This window comes from Catharus ustulatus, chromosome 9, assembly GCF_009819885.2.
Source record: "Catharus ustulatus isolate bCatUst1 chromosome 9, bCatUst1.pri.v2, whole genome shotgun sequence".
Taxonomy (NCBI): Eukaryota; Metazoa; Chordata; class Aves; order Passeriformes; family Turdidae; genus Catharus; species Catharus ustulatus.
The window spans coordinates 4,067,982-4,082,557 of record NC_046229.1 but is presented as its reverse complement, the minus strand read 5'-3'; the positions used below and the strand labels follow the sequence as shown (position 1 = coordinate 4,082,557).

The 14,576-nt window shown below is 40.4% G+C and overlaps 1 protein-coding gene across 9 annotated transcripts in view; it reads left to right on the top strand.

Moving 5' to 3' along the window:
• The window catches only part of FGGY (FGGY carbohydrate kinase domain containing), a 280,628-nt gene that overhangs the window by 203,352 nt on the left and 62,700 nt on the right, over nt 1-14,576 (top strand). For all 9 annotated transcript variants that reach the window (XM_033066875.1, XM_033066877.1, XM_033066878.1 and 6 more), the window contains one exon: nt 11,256-11,384. In XM_033066875.1, coding sequence (XP_032922766.1) covers nt 11,256-11,384 — 129 coding nt within the window. The remainder of the gene's footprint in view (nt 1-11,255; nt 11,385-14,576) is intronic.

Sequence of the window (14,576 nt, the reverse complement as noted above, 5' to 3'; positions counted from 1 at the left end):
TATGTTTCTTGCAAGGCAAAAGTGTTTCTGGTGAGTTACTGGTGAAAGTGTCTAGTTCCATGGAAAACTGTGGGATTTTTTTAAAGAAATGAACCATGGAACAGGTCTTTTGTGAGCAAGAGAGGGTCTTCTCTGGAGTTGGAGAAGCAGTCTGACCTCCAAAACTGCACCAAATTTTAAGCCAGAACTTGTAGCTTGTGCTCACCTTGAGAAATCCTTTGGTTTTCAGATTCTGGGGCTGATTCCCTCAGGTGAATCCACAGCACAAGACAATTTCTATTTGCATAATAATGCTGAAACCTGGCCCTAGGGAGAATATGAGCTTATTTCCCTGACCATCTTTTTAACCTTGCCTTTTTTAAAATGAAGGTGTTGTTTGTGTTATATTTAGCAGTGTGATAACATCACAAAAAGCAGGAGAGTGTCCTTCATTGCTGTGTCTGTGCAGAGGGAGCTCAGAGCTCACTGCCCCAGTGTGGAACCCAGGTAGCCACCACTCCATTCCTTGGAGTTTCTCTCCTACCCTGCACTGCTTGGAGTCTCTTGGAAGGGTGCAGCTTCAGAAGGACTCAAAAAAAGCACTTCACCATGCTGGTGTGTCCTGGGGAAATGCTTTGCTTGCTGCCACCTTTAAATCTTACCAGTGCCCCTGCTTGTGGAGGAATGGAAATGGGAACAGTGCTCCACTGAGAGCTGGGGCTTTGCTTGTTTTAATGTGTTCAGTGGTGTTGGACTTGAGAGGAGCACTCTGAATCAGCTCAGCTTTCCTCAAATTTATCAGGGAGGTGATACTCAGCCACTGAGCAAACTGCAGCTGGAGTGGTCCTGGCTAGTGGGAGATTCCTTCCCACACAGCCCATGGTGGCAGCAGTGGTGGGGAGGCACCATCCCTGCCAGGGATGCCCCAAAACCACCACAGGATCACACTGCACCAACTCAGCAGCATTATCCCAAGGGAATACCCACTCCCTGGACAGTGTGTGCTCCCAGGAGGAACATCAGAGCCTGCCCTGGCTGACAGGGAAGGATGGGAAGCAGGGCACTGAGCTGCCCTGCAGATAAAGGAGCTCAAACTTGTCAGATAACCCAGGCAGGAGGAGGTTGAAGGGAGGTTGTACATGCTCAAAACCTCTTCCTGAAATGAAAACAAAACCAAAAACCTGACAGGGCTGAAGTAATTCTGGTGGAATTTCCTCTTCTGTTCTCAAGCTACTCTAAGCTGTGTCTGTCTGCTCAAGGTTTGCTTAGCTCAAAGGCAGGGATGTATTTTAGTGCCTGCACGTTCCCCTTGTAAAGAGAGATAATGGCCTTTTTCTCATGTATCTCTCCTAAAAGATAACAAGGTTCTGAATCATCATTTCTTTTAACCAAAGCAAAATGTCACAAGATAAAATTAGCAAAATTTTCTGACTGTAACAAAAATAAATACAAAGTGTGCCAGTTTAAACTATGAAAACTATGTTTGTTTTGTTGTTTGTTTTTTTTTTTTCAATCTTTACTGAAATCATTGTTTTCAATCAGAGGGAACCAAAGATAAATAGCTACAAATAGATTAGGGTTTTTTTTTTTTTTTTTTTTTCATTTGAAAGTAGCTTTAACTTTCATGCCACTGGAAATACTTATGGAAATTACCTGAAACAACTTCTTTAAAGCACATATTTCTTTATTCTGGTAAATATGCTTTAAAGCATCACTTTTAAAACTTCTTGCCCTTTAAAAATACATTTACTGTAATCAGAGTGCTGTGGTTGCAGGGAGTACACTCCTCTTGGTTTCAGTTTAACTTAACATATGACCTTGTTGATAAGGGAGACCCTCACATCTGACCTTTAGGATCTTCCACAAACCTTTCCCATATCAGGGCGTGGGTTCACATCTGAAAACTCCCAGACCTTTGACATTTTCTGTTTCTCAGAGCAGACTAACCTTTCAGGAAATCCACATAACAAATTGTTTGTAGTCCCTTCTGTACATCATGAATTTACTGATCAGGCTTGTGAAGGTAAAGAGTCTTATCTGGAGATACTGAAGAATTTATTGATCCCATGAATTTGCTCACCAAGAGAGTGCAAGATGACTGGTATTCAAACCACTGTGAAAGTGTTGTGTACTAGAGGCATTAGCATTTATCTGCTGTGGTAAAAGCACATGATGAGTATCTCTTTGTGGTATTATAAAACCTAGAAAGACATTAACAATTCCGTTAAAATTTCATGTCCTGTCGAGCTCCTAGGGTACTGGAGCGTACATTCCATCTGAAGACAAATGCCTGATAAATTTTCACCACAGCCTTCTACTTCAGAGCCTACTTAAGGGACCAAATAATGATTTTTTTATTGAATAGTAATATTTCATACCAGGTCTTTTTTGGGTTGAAGATGGTGGCTTTGTGTGAGAGAGCATTGTGGGTACTGCAGAATAGGTTCTCCTGATCTTACAGGGTTTGCAGCTTTTGCAAAGGGCAGTTTGTCACCTTCTTTCATCTGTGCTGGAGCAGCAAACTGATATTAATGAAATAGCTGCAGTTTTGCTTAATTTGCTTTAGTGTACAACTGGAAGAATTCTTTCATTTTTGATTTTGGGGGTGATGGTGGCATAAGGAAGAACAGCCTGTGCTCCTTATGCATCTCTTTATTTAAATCCCATTTTGGGTCTTTTTCCCCCTCATCCTTCTTAACCACTTTCTAGAAGAAAGGTTTCCATCTTCCCATTTTCCACAAATTGCCCCTATCTTCCTTCAGAAGGATTTCTTTTGGGTTTTTTGTTTCTTTTGGTTTGGATTTTTTTGCTTGTTTGTTTGGTTTTGTTTGTTTGTTTGTTTGTTTGTTTGAATTTTGGCACTGTGTTTTAAATTAAGAAGGGTTTGACTTGACTCTGAAGTGCATTTCTGGTTAGTGGCCTTTACTCCCCTCCATCATTTTACCAGTTCACCACCCTCCCTGTTCCAACACTCTGCCTGTGCTTTAATATACAGCCCCAACACTTTGCAACCCCATTTTTAACTCTCTCCTTAATTCCAGGACTTTGGGGACTGCAGGCTTGATGTTTTTATGGGTCTGGGCACTTGCATATGCCATTTTTCAAAGTCCTGGAAAGATGGATCTGTATAATTGGAAGAGTGAATGTTCTTTTCTAATGCTCTTTCATTTGAAGTACTTATTCATAAATTGATAGTACAGAAAACCTGTTTTTATATCAATAGTTACATTCCTGCATGTGCCACTGAATCCTTCCACATACAAAGCTAGTAATGACATTGAATATCTCCCTTTTTACACTTTAAATAGAGTCTGCTTAGGTTCTCTGGTTTGTCAGTTGTGAGCTCTAAGACTTGGATGTTCTCTTAATTTATTTATATGTAGGCTGAAAATGGGAGATTCAGTGCAGAGTGAGAGATTATGGTCAGTATGAACTCAATTCTACAGCAGCTGTGGAGGGAATGGTCAATCCTTTCATTCTGCCAGTTTTCCCTGTCTCTTCCATCCCTTTGATGCCAGATGCTCTGGAGCATATGAGGGATTTCCTTGAAGGCTGAAAGAGATGATGATTTTTATTTTTTTTTTCAGGTTAGCTTGTAGCTGCCAGTTCTTCATAAAGCTGGATTGCAGCAACAAGCTTTAAACACTGTACTTTGCAAATGGTAGAGAATAATAAGTAAAGGGATTCTCTGGTGTGGGATTCCTTTATCTGTCTTTCCCTGCTATCCCAAATAAATTACAACACACTGCAATTTCAAATAAAATTAAAAGGATGAATCAGAGGATATTTACACTTACATGCTGTCAAAATCCAAGGAATTTACAAGTGAATAGTGTTCCAAATATGCTAACATTTTTCTGGCTTCCTGTCATTTCAGTCTGTCCAAGAGCTGTAGCAACTGCAGAGGAGCTGAAACTGGCACAGTGCAAAGAGGTTTTCGGGTGTCTCCTTCCTGAAACTCCAGGCATTATTTCGTAATCCATGATTCAGCAGGAAGAAGTTGGGCTTTTCCGCAGGAAAGCTCCACACTCCTGTGATTTCTGTTTTATTTATAATTTTTCCATCTTGAGATCACTGAATCACACAAATCATTTGGATTACAAGGGATATCTTGAAATGATCAGAGAAGGGTCACCTACAGAAGGTTGTTCAGGGCTGTGTCCTGTTGGGTTTTAATTATTTCCAAAGGTGGAGATTCCAAAATCTGCCTGGGCAACCTGCTCCAGTGTCCTGACCACTTCTCCCCGGTAAAAACATTTTTAAAAATTTGGTTTAAATGCAATTCCCTGTATTTCAGTTTGTTCTTGTCACACTTGTAGTGTCACTGGGGGCCACTGAGAAGAGTCTTTCTCCCTGATCTTTCCTCCCTCCCTCCCATCAGATATTGATAAACTCATGGATAAAATCTGCCCCTCCATCTCCAGGCCTTCTCCTTGCTGTCTAATCTGAGATACTCTTCCCCTTTCTAAAACCTTTTTGACCAGGCTGAGCTGAACTCAGCTGGCTCAGGTTTCTCCAGGATGTTTCCTGGGTGACATTTTCCATTCCCCTTCCACCAGGAAAGGAACCATCCTTCACCCTGCTTATCATCAGCTTGAGTCCTGCTGGCAAGTGTCTGCTCTGAGAAGTGAGGAGTACTGTATGCTATCCCTCCATCTTTCATAGCTTAGAAAACTCTGATAAATGTTTAGATCTTCTAGAACATAGTAATAAAAAAATCCTCCACCATCCACTCATAGAGTTCTGCCTGCCTGGGGAATGTATTTGCTTCTAGTCTGGCAACACTGGGGACTTGGTAATTTTCTAGTATGAAAACTAGGAGCTTTTTGATTGGATTTCTGCTTTTAAATTTCATAGAAGCTTTGGGTAGACTTAGGTCTATTGTAATTGTTCAGTATTTAAATTTCTGAGCTATTATCCTCCTTCCTTATTTTTCATACTGTTCTAAAAAAAAGGAAAAGAAAAAAGAGACATTTCTCAGAACAGTTCTGGGTCATTCCTTCTTTTTACCTGACTCTTCCTCTCCCTGGTTTCAATTTGTTATTCATCTTCTTTTTTTTTGGCTTCAGCCTCCTGCTGAGATAGCTTTTAAAGCAGTGATGTCTGCTTTATGAGTCAGGATTCACAAAATCAGAAGGACTATTTCAAACAATTTGCTGACTTCCTCCAAGTCAGAAGCTGTTGGACTCCTTAAAATTAATGTTTAAGTAGTTTAAATTGTATCTTAGAACTAATCTTGATTTTATAATTTCCTGTGATGGAGAACCCACTTCAGACTGAAAGACTGTTGATTGTTAGTTGCTGTCATGTCTTAAAATTAATGAATTAATTAAAGTACAAACTTGATTTTTCATCTGATTTAACTTCCTACTCCTGCCTGGCAGACCGGAGGGACACGCTTGACCTGCACAGACTCAAATTTCCTATGATCAAGGAAAACACTGAGGTTTCCCCCCAAAACTCTTGGGTGAACTGTCATACTTCTCAATTCTTGTAATTGTTTTCCTGGCTCATTTCTGAACTTTTGTAGTTTACAGTGCATCAGTATCTTCTCAGTATGGATATTAAAGCTGGATACTGTGTGAACGTGGTGGGGAATAAGCTTGGCTGAAAGATTTAAAAGTGTCCTTTCAGTAACTGATGAGATTATTTTTAGTCTGGCATTTATTTCAGTTCTGAAAAAGGGGTAATTATTTATTCTAAGAGGAGTTGTTATCTTGTGAGTTATTTAATAACATCCAGAAAAAAAAAATCTGTTAGCTAATAGTCCATTATTAATACAAACCAAATTGCCTCTTCAGTCTTAGCAATGGACTGGAGCAGAGCAGAGCAACTCTGAAAGCAGAGCAATAATCCTGCCTTCTACACTGATCTTTGTATCTGGAGAGACTGAGGAATATTGTGCTGTACAGTCAGATAGAAATGTCAATTACCAATCTAGTGAAATTATTGTTTGCAAGTGAAAACCTAAACTCAGGTAGCTGAATTTGGATGTAAATGCATTCCCTCTAATTACTTAGTAAAACATCAAGATACTGCATTCTGTACCTTTATAAAACATCAAATATCTGTGTTTTATACCCAGGTACAGCTCAGCAGTGAGCAGTGAACCACACATGGCAGGACACATTCATTCTGCCCTGCCTCACTGCAGTCTAGCAAAGAAAACTCAGTCCCAGCCATCATAAGATGCCTGTTGACCCAATGATACAGAATTTCTTTTTCCTTTTGACCTTTCACCAGGAAAACTTGTAATTTATACAAGGAGTAGCTCTCATTCCTTGGGCCAAAAAGGCCAAGCAGTCTTTGTTGGAGCAGGCACCTCTGGTTTGCTGACCAATTTGCTGCTCAGCTTAATGAACCAGGATCTGCCTGATTTGATTCTGCCAGTGTTTAGCAGCCTAATACGTCTGCCTGAAGTATTTACACATTAGGTAGTGGAGATGTAGTTCAGCCAAAGGCTCTCTCTCCAAAGGGAGAGTGGGATGGAAAAGCCCCAAATTAGATTTGCCTCGAGCTACTGTGGCAGCTCGTGTAGACAGAGATGAATTTTGAATTGAAGAAAACCAAAGTGATTTTGTTTAACCGTTTTCCTCACTTTTAAATAAGCTGGCATATAATATCACAATTTGTTTTGGTTTTCCTCAATGAAAATTCTGAACTCCTTAACTGCCGACCAGGAAGTTTTATGGAGGTTATTTGGAGGTTAAAAAAGCCCCAAATCTCACTGTTCCTAATTTAACCACCATGCATTCAGCCCTAAGAAAAAAATCCATATTATAGTTTTACAGTCAGCATCATTATTCTGCTTCCTTCTGATCTTAGTGCTATTTTGGCTACTCAGCTGGGGTAAAAATTGGAGAAAAATCAGCCATACACAGCTCAGTTAAATGTGAGTATTGTCTGTAATTGAGAGAGATATTTGATAATGTATAGTGTGTGAGATGGGGTTGGAACAAAGTATATTATTTATTGAGATTCCTTGCATATCTCAGACGTTTGGCATTGTGAGAATTATTATGAAACATAAAAAATGGAGATTATCTATATGCTTTGTAATGAATATAAAGAGGGAAAAATCTCCCTTACATTTCTTATCACATTTGGATGGACAGTGCTTTTTTTTACTAAGGTCCTGTTTCCTTTTATGCCTGTTCAGCACTGTTTTGTTTAACGAGGTAACTTCTTCAGTGCACGTTCTCTATCACTTATTTAACAGGATATCTGTTTTCTGTGTTGTCTTTTAAATCAGAAAGCAGTTTAATTGTTCCATTTGGGTGGAGCTGTGACATGGGGACGGGATGTACTCTTGGGTTGTGTTTCTTTCTGAGACTGCTCGGATTTCGGCAAGGAATTGTTATATCCAAATTCAGGTTTGTTTGGGTCTCAGTGAAGGGGAATCTCCTTTGAATTATCTTCTTTTCACATTTTTATGCACTTATACAGCCAAATACACCAAGTGCAGCCCTGTTTTGTGAGATAAATGAGAAGCTGTGCTGGAGTCAGCTGTGCCCGGCTGCTCTCAGCTGTGTTTGAAAAGGGGCTACATCCTGAAGTACCTTGTTCTGTTAAATATTAGTGAGCCAATACGGTGAATTTGGATCACTAAAGTTGACTGAAGATGCATTATCTGCCTTGTGTGTTGTGTCTGATAAATAGCTGGTTCCTGTGGGAAGCACCTAAAAAGGTAGAGGGTCTTTGGTAGCACATAAATTCTTTAAACAAAGCTTGATCACACCAAACTCTAACATCAGTCTTCGAAGAAGGATAAAAGAGAAGGAAGAGATTCAGACAGCTTTTTCCTTTTGTAAACTCGCTGCTGTATAGGGGAAAAAATAGCTGGAAATAGCCTGTCTCGTCCCAAATGAAAGGTTGTGGATTAAGGCTCTGCATTAGTGAAACAGCTGCACCAATGTGAAACAGAAAGTCCTCCAGCTTCAGCCATTATGGGTTTGTTTGGTTAGCTCTAATTTTGGAAGTCATTATAGCAAAGGTAAATGACTTGCACAGGAGACTACTGTAAACAAAAGACTGGATAGATTTACTTTGGCAGGAGCCTTGAGGAGTCTCGGGCCTTTCAGTGCCTCCTTTATGCAGCTCCTGTCCTGCTCTGAGTGCGAGCCTGTGTGCAGGCAGCTCTGCCTCCCTCCTTCCTTCCCTGCCTCCTTCCCTCCTTCCCTGCCTCCCTCCTTCCTTCCCTGCCTCCCTCCCTCCTTCCCTGCCTCCCTCCCTGCCCTCAGCTTCTTTCCCTGACAGGTTGGATGTAAGGGTGGCAGCACCTGCTGCTGAATTGGTGTGTACTCTAGAACACCTTTCTGTTCAGAGTAGCTGCCCCTGGGTTTCTAAAGCTGCTCTGTTTTGCTCAAGTAAAAATCTGATCCCTCCCAGTCTAGTACTGGAATACAATCTGTGTCCAAAACTTCACTTTTAATTTTGTCTCCTTATTGATTGCTTTCTGTGTGTTCTTATTTTATCATTTAATAGCTTTACACTTACAGATTCTAAGCATGCTGATGCTTAGCTGAGTTTTCTAGCTTTTTGGTGAAGATTGAACTGTGAGAATGATAATTCCCTTCCCAGTTCTGTGCCCGTGTGGTTGAGTGAAGGCTCTGTCCATTCCAGTTTTGCGTAGGTGGGGAGGCAGATTTCTGATGACAGAGAGAATGCCCATGCAGAGCCTGCTCCTTCCCTTCCACAAAGCTCCTTGGGAATATTTCCTGTGTGCCTGGCAGAGCTTTCCTTGATCTGTAGAGCTGGGAGGGTGAAGGAGAGGGGCAGAGTGAGAATCTGTCCTTGTGCAGTTTCTCTGTCCTGCACTCCCTGGCTGCTGGGTGACCCAGCAACTCCCTCTGCAATCCCTGCCGTGGGTAACTGCTGACTGCTCTGCCTTCCCACGTGTTGGGAAGTGCTTTCAGTCAAGGAACATTTGTTCAGGCATACTTGGACTTCTGAAACATAAGGGGCAGGCTACTGTTAATTATTTTATTTAAAATACAAGCTGATTATGCTGCCTCTCCAAATGACAAGAAGTCCATCCCTGCATGTCCTCACACATTTTATGGCCATGGGGGTGGCAGTGCTGCTGGTCATTCTGATAAATAACCAGTTCCAAAGGAATTATGGGGTCATTTTCTCCTGCTGCTGTAGAGGAGAGGATTATCTTTATCTCTGAAATTGTTCCCTTAGTGCTTATTAACTGGAAATACAAAAAGTAATTGAAAGTAAAGTAATACAGAAAGTAATTGAGAAGCTGGTAGGAAAAGATTTTGTCTGATAGTAGCTCTGATCTCTAAAATGGAGTGTAACTACATAATAATTACACACTAAAGTGTTTGACTGGTATGACTGATATAAACTAGCCAACCATGGAATGGCATGGCTGGAAAGAGGTTTTATTTCAAATTAATTTCATCTCATGCTGTATATACACCATGGTTGTGCTTTCAGATCAGGCAATGATTCTGAAGAAAAAGATGTGGGTTTAGCTGCATGAACTCTTTTGAACTTCCTTCTACCTGCAGGGTCTTTGAATGTCAGGAGGACCAGACAGCTTTGGTGTTTTTCTCCAATGTCTTAAAAAACCAGAAATGTTAATACAAAAATCTCTTAAAGAGGAACATCCTGCACTCCAACTTATTGGGGAAAACTGCAAACGTCTCTTGAAAACGTCTCTTGAAAAAGCCATGACAGTGTTTTGACTTCACAATAAGTAACTAATAAAATGCAGAAATAATAAAATATAGAATTTTTTTCCTGTGGGGAGGTGACTTAATGTCCTCATGTCCTTCTGTATAAAGCTTAATGATGAGGTTTTCTTACTGCCCCCAATATTGAGTATAAATCCAATGTCAAGTGCAACAATTTTGGATACACAGATTTGTTTTAAATTTCCAGTGTGAGGTTCAGCCTGGAATTTCAGGGGCAGTGATGTGTGGCTGTCAATAGAACAGAAACTCTTGGAGAAATGGGCAACTGTGAAGTTTTGTGTCTTGATCCCAAAGTGCTCCATGCACTGCATCCATCAGGAAGTGGGAAGAAGGAGAATGTAACTTCTGAAGATTAAGAACCAACATAATTTACAGCAAACATCTAAGTGTTATCTAAAATTGAAGACCTGTGAATTTAATATCAGAACCTTTTCATCAAACAGTAAGGTCGTATAACTGTATTTTTAGAAATTTATGCTCATGGGAATTAGTGTATTCCTGATATTTTATGATATGCTATTCCTCTTAATTAATGTCTATTGTAGAGGATGTTTTATGTCCTTTCTGCATACCAGAACATGCTTCAGGTGTAACATTCTCAATAAAATTACCTGTGAAAATAGTCTTTTATTTTAAAGAGGAGTTTTGCCAACTCTGCCCAGATTTGTTGTATTTAGTAAACACTCCAGGTAAGTACTAAAAGCCCTGGCATTGGCAGGAATTCCCACTGAGCTTTCTGCCTCTCCCCCCACAAAGCTTTGGATGAATTTGGAAGTGCAGTCCCAGGAGCTTGGTCTCACTGCTCCAGCTGTAGGGGCTGAGAGAGGGCTCTGGGGGCTATCCCTAAATTCTGGTACTTGAAAGAATCTTAATTTGTTCTTCTAAGAACAATTGTGTGTGTGTTATGGCAGGACCTGCCCCTGGGCTCCCTGTGACAGGGCAGGGTTGTGTTCTTCTCTTCTTCATACTGCACAGCCAGAGAAGGCTCAGAAAGGGATTATTTAAGTCTGTGAGGAAATACAGCTGCAACTGCAGGAATTTGCTGTTTAAGCCAGTTTCTTTTTCAGAGTTTCTGTTGCTATAGCCACCTTATTCCTAGTAGAACTGCTGGAAAGGATGGAAATGGAGAAAAAAATTGGCCAGTTCCTTGTGCATTCCTTGTGCAACAGGTGCAGTGTTCATTTGTGAGCACGGACTGAGCTGAATCTCCCTCCATGCCCAGACAATGCCTGCAGGCAGCACCTTCCACAAGAACATGGGATTTCTGCATTTCATATCTCCTGGAGAGAAGCCAAGCAGAATTTAATTGCTTGTGGTGAAATCTTTCTCTGTGGCTAGATAGGATATTGAATGCTTTTGAACTTCTAAATTGCCATGGGACAGCCTGATCTGGCACGGTTGTGTTTAATCTGCAGGCAGATAATGAAAGATACTTCATCACACAGAGTTCTTTGATGCACTTCTTTGTTTTATAGATACAAGGCTTAACTGGAGGGAGAGGAATGGCACACACATTTGTTTTTCTGTTTGGTAAATTGACAGGTGTTTGGTTTGTTTGTGTCTGCCCAGGAAAGCTCGTCTTGTCTCCTGGAGAGGCGGTTGGGAAAGGTCTGACACCGGACGCCGCACGAGAGCTCGGTCTCCCCGCAGGGATTGCAGTGGCAGCATCTCTCATTGATGCACATGCTGGAGGACTAGGTACTCTCTCATGGATTTACTGTTCTTGGACACAGGAATTGTTTGAATTGATTTCAGAAAGCCATTTTTGTCACAGTGTGTTTTCATCCTGCCGTTTGCTCTGATGCTATTCTTATAAAAACCCCCAAATCATCGCAATAACTACTAGAACTGCAAATCTGTTTCTGGAAAGGGGAGGTATCACTGTACATGTCTTTTCAGATGGATTTGCAAATTGTTTTATTTCTGCTAGTTCCACTTTTGACCAAAACACCATGGTGTTGGAATGCCAACAGGCTGAGAGTTTGCATCTTCTGTTGCTCAAAACTTCGGGGATAGGCAAGAAAAAAACCAAAAAACAACAGCAACCATTCTGAGGGAGAAGCCTCATGTTTGAGGCTTGTTCATCATTTGGATTCTTACTAGCTTTAGAAGTGATTCATGATTCAAAACTCTGACTTTTTTCTTTTCCAGCACAATATTCTGATGTTCAGCCCTGGTTCATCTTTTCTGCAATACATTTGATAAGGCCCAACAAGTTAATTTTCTCACTATGCTGTTTGGCCTTATCCAAATACAGTCAATAACAAAGATGTTCAGTGTAACTTTTTCAGCAGGAAATTGTGGCTTTTTCTAGTTGGCTGGTTTAGAAAACAGTCTTACCTCAGGAAGTTTCAGTGTTATTGAAACAGAACTCTTTAATACAAATCTATTGCTCATCAGAGGATTTTTTCTAGATCTAACTGAAACATGATTATGTGCTAAACTACAAGTTTAGTTTTGTGCTGGTTTAAATCTCATTTGTCCTTCTAGAAACTCTGTCCTGGAACTTTTTTAGTGTTTAAATCCCCTTACTTTTGCTTTTGGTGAGGCTAAGTAATCATGGAGATTGCTTTTCTTTCTACCTGGAATGGATTAGATGTAGATCTGCTGCAAAAATGAAGACTGAGCTTCAGTGTTACATTTGTAGGTGTGTTGTGACTGACTTAAAAATATCTGTCAGTATCCTAATTGCATAAAAGCGTGTTTAAAACTGTGCCCTGGCAATTTTGTGTTATTGGAAAAGAACATAGTAGTAATCTGACCTGAAAGAATGAACTTGCTGCAAAACTGGGTTGTCACAGAGCATGTGGAAGTGGCAGTGGAAGGTCCTTGTTTGATTGGCATCATTATGGATCCAGAGCACAAAAAGTTTGCCCATTTTTCATGTGCTAAAACCAATCAGTTGAATTTTAAAAAGAATAGAGAGCAATAGAGAATAGAGTCTGTTCCTTGATACAGACTTCTGTAAAGAAACTCTGACATCAGAAACACTCAGCTGCTGGCATCCCTCAGGAAAGGGCTTGAGTGGATAGAGACAGTCTGCTAATCTGAATATGTTTTCCCAGATGGCACCACAAACACCAGCACCCTCCTGAAATGATTGCCAGCAGGAGAAAAACTAAACACAGGTTGTTGTTAGAGAGAGGGGGGCATGACAGAGGGAAGAGCTGGGAAGATGGTGAGAGAACCTGCATGGTAATCACACCAGAGCTCAGTGCAGTCTGGGACAAGAGCAGGATTTACAGTGGAACTCATCCTTGAATCTGGAAAGGGTAATAAATAAATGTATTGGAAATGGTGTGGAAACTTAGTAGAAAGGACAGCAAAAAGGAAAATATTTTGATAGCATAAATGACAGCAGGAGCAAAAGGAGAGTTGAAGAGTGCAGATAAATGTAAAGAAAATATCCTGCAAGCTAAACCAGAGTGATGTGGTGGATATCTTGTTTTCAGTGTCAGTAAGTTTTGATGCAGTTCAGATCTGCTTTTGGCTGGATGAGAAGTGTGGTTTGGCTGAGAGGTTCCTGCAGTTTATGAAGGCTTCAAAGCTTTGAGTATGATAAGGTAAAGAATTGTTTAGTGTGTGTGTTTGAGGAGTCATGTGTGAGTCCTGAATCAGTCCATCTGATACCTCTTATGGAAGAGTGAGGATCTAAGAGCCAAGAAGTTCTGTCTTGCATTTTGACCTACTGTACTAATTTCAGAGAGTGTACAGATAAAACTACGAGGATGGGAGGCCAGGCTTGTGGGATTGGCCTCATAAAAATACTGTTTACATTGCACCTTTTCAAAAGGCATCAGCATTGTTTCAACAAAAGTAGATGATTTATGGTGCAGTGTCTAAAATACTGTGTCACTGTGGAAGAGATCCAGAAGTACACATTGCTGAGCACTGCTTGCCTTCCTAAAAATCTCTCCTCTGTTCTGTGTGGTGCTTCTTGTTCTCAGCTCTGCTTTGGAGTCTGCCTCAGGCTATGAAAAATCCTCCCTAAGCTAAAGGTAAAAGTGACTTAAAGCAGCAGCTATATAACTTCTAGCCAATACTCCAGACTTATTTGCTATCTGACTTTAATTAGTCACAAATAGGAAGAGTCTAACAATTCTAAACACTGGTGAAGCCACTGACTAAAATTCCACAAAGGGCCATAATTCCTGTTTTGCAGAATGCATATTTTCTTAGCAATTAGAAAGATCTTTCCAGTTTTATATTGTTTATGAAAATACATTTGCAGCATATGCTGACTATTTAGTTTAATAGAGTTCTTCCCTCTCAAGTGTGAACAGTATTTTTAAATCAAGAAATTCTAATACACGCTTGCTTAGTACAGGAATTTGCTTTGTAGACAGCCCTATCCAAAATTCCTCATATGCATTCATCATGTTGGAGCAGTGGAAAAATAGAGCATGAAGTAGAAGCCTTACTTTTAGCTTTTTGTTGTTCCTAACTCTCTTTATGACAGCTGTGCCACTTCATAGTTGCAAGTTAGTTTAGTTAAATGCACATGAGGCTGATTTTTTAAGACTTTAAAATTTTAGCCCTCGATTTTCTGATTATTTAGCTGAGTTCCAACAATGGTAATACCAGGATAACCATGGTGATCCCAGTAAGACAAACCCCACCAGGCTGATTTGATAACAGAGCATTGCAGTGGTGATCTAAACAAGAGGGTGGTAATGAAATGTAGGATATGAACCAGCCCTAACACTTGGCATTTTTCACAATGTCCAGCAAATGTTTTCCTGATCTTCTACAGGGAGGGGAAGGGGATTTTTTTAATTAGTATTGACATACTGGTCTCCACATGGAGCTTTGCAGATGTAAATGAACAGTCTGGTCACTGGTTTGCCAGCTGAAAAGTGATGTTTAAGAAAAAAAAAAGTGGAAAAAAAA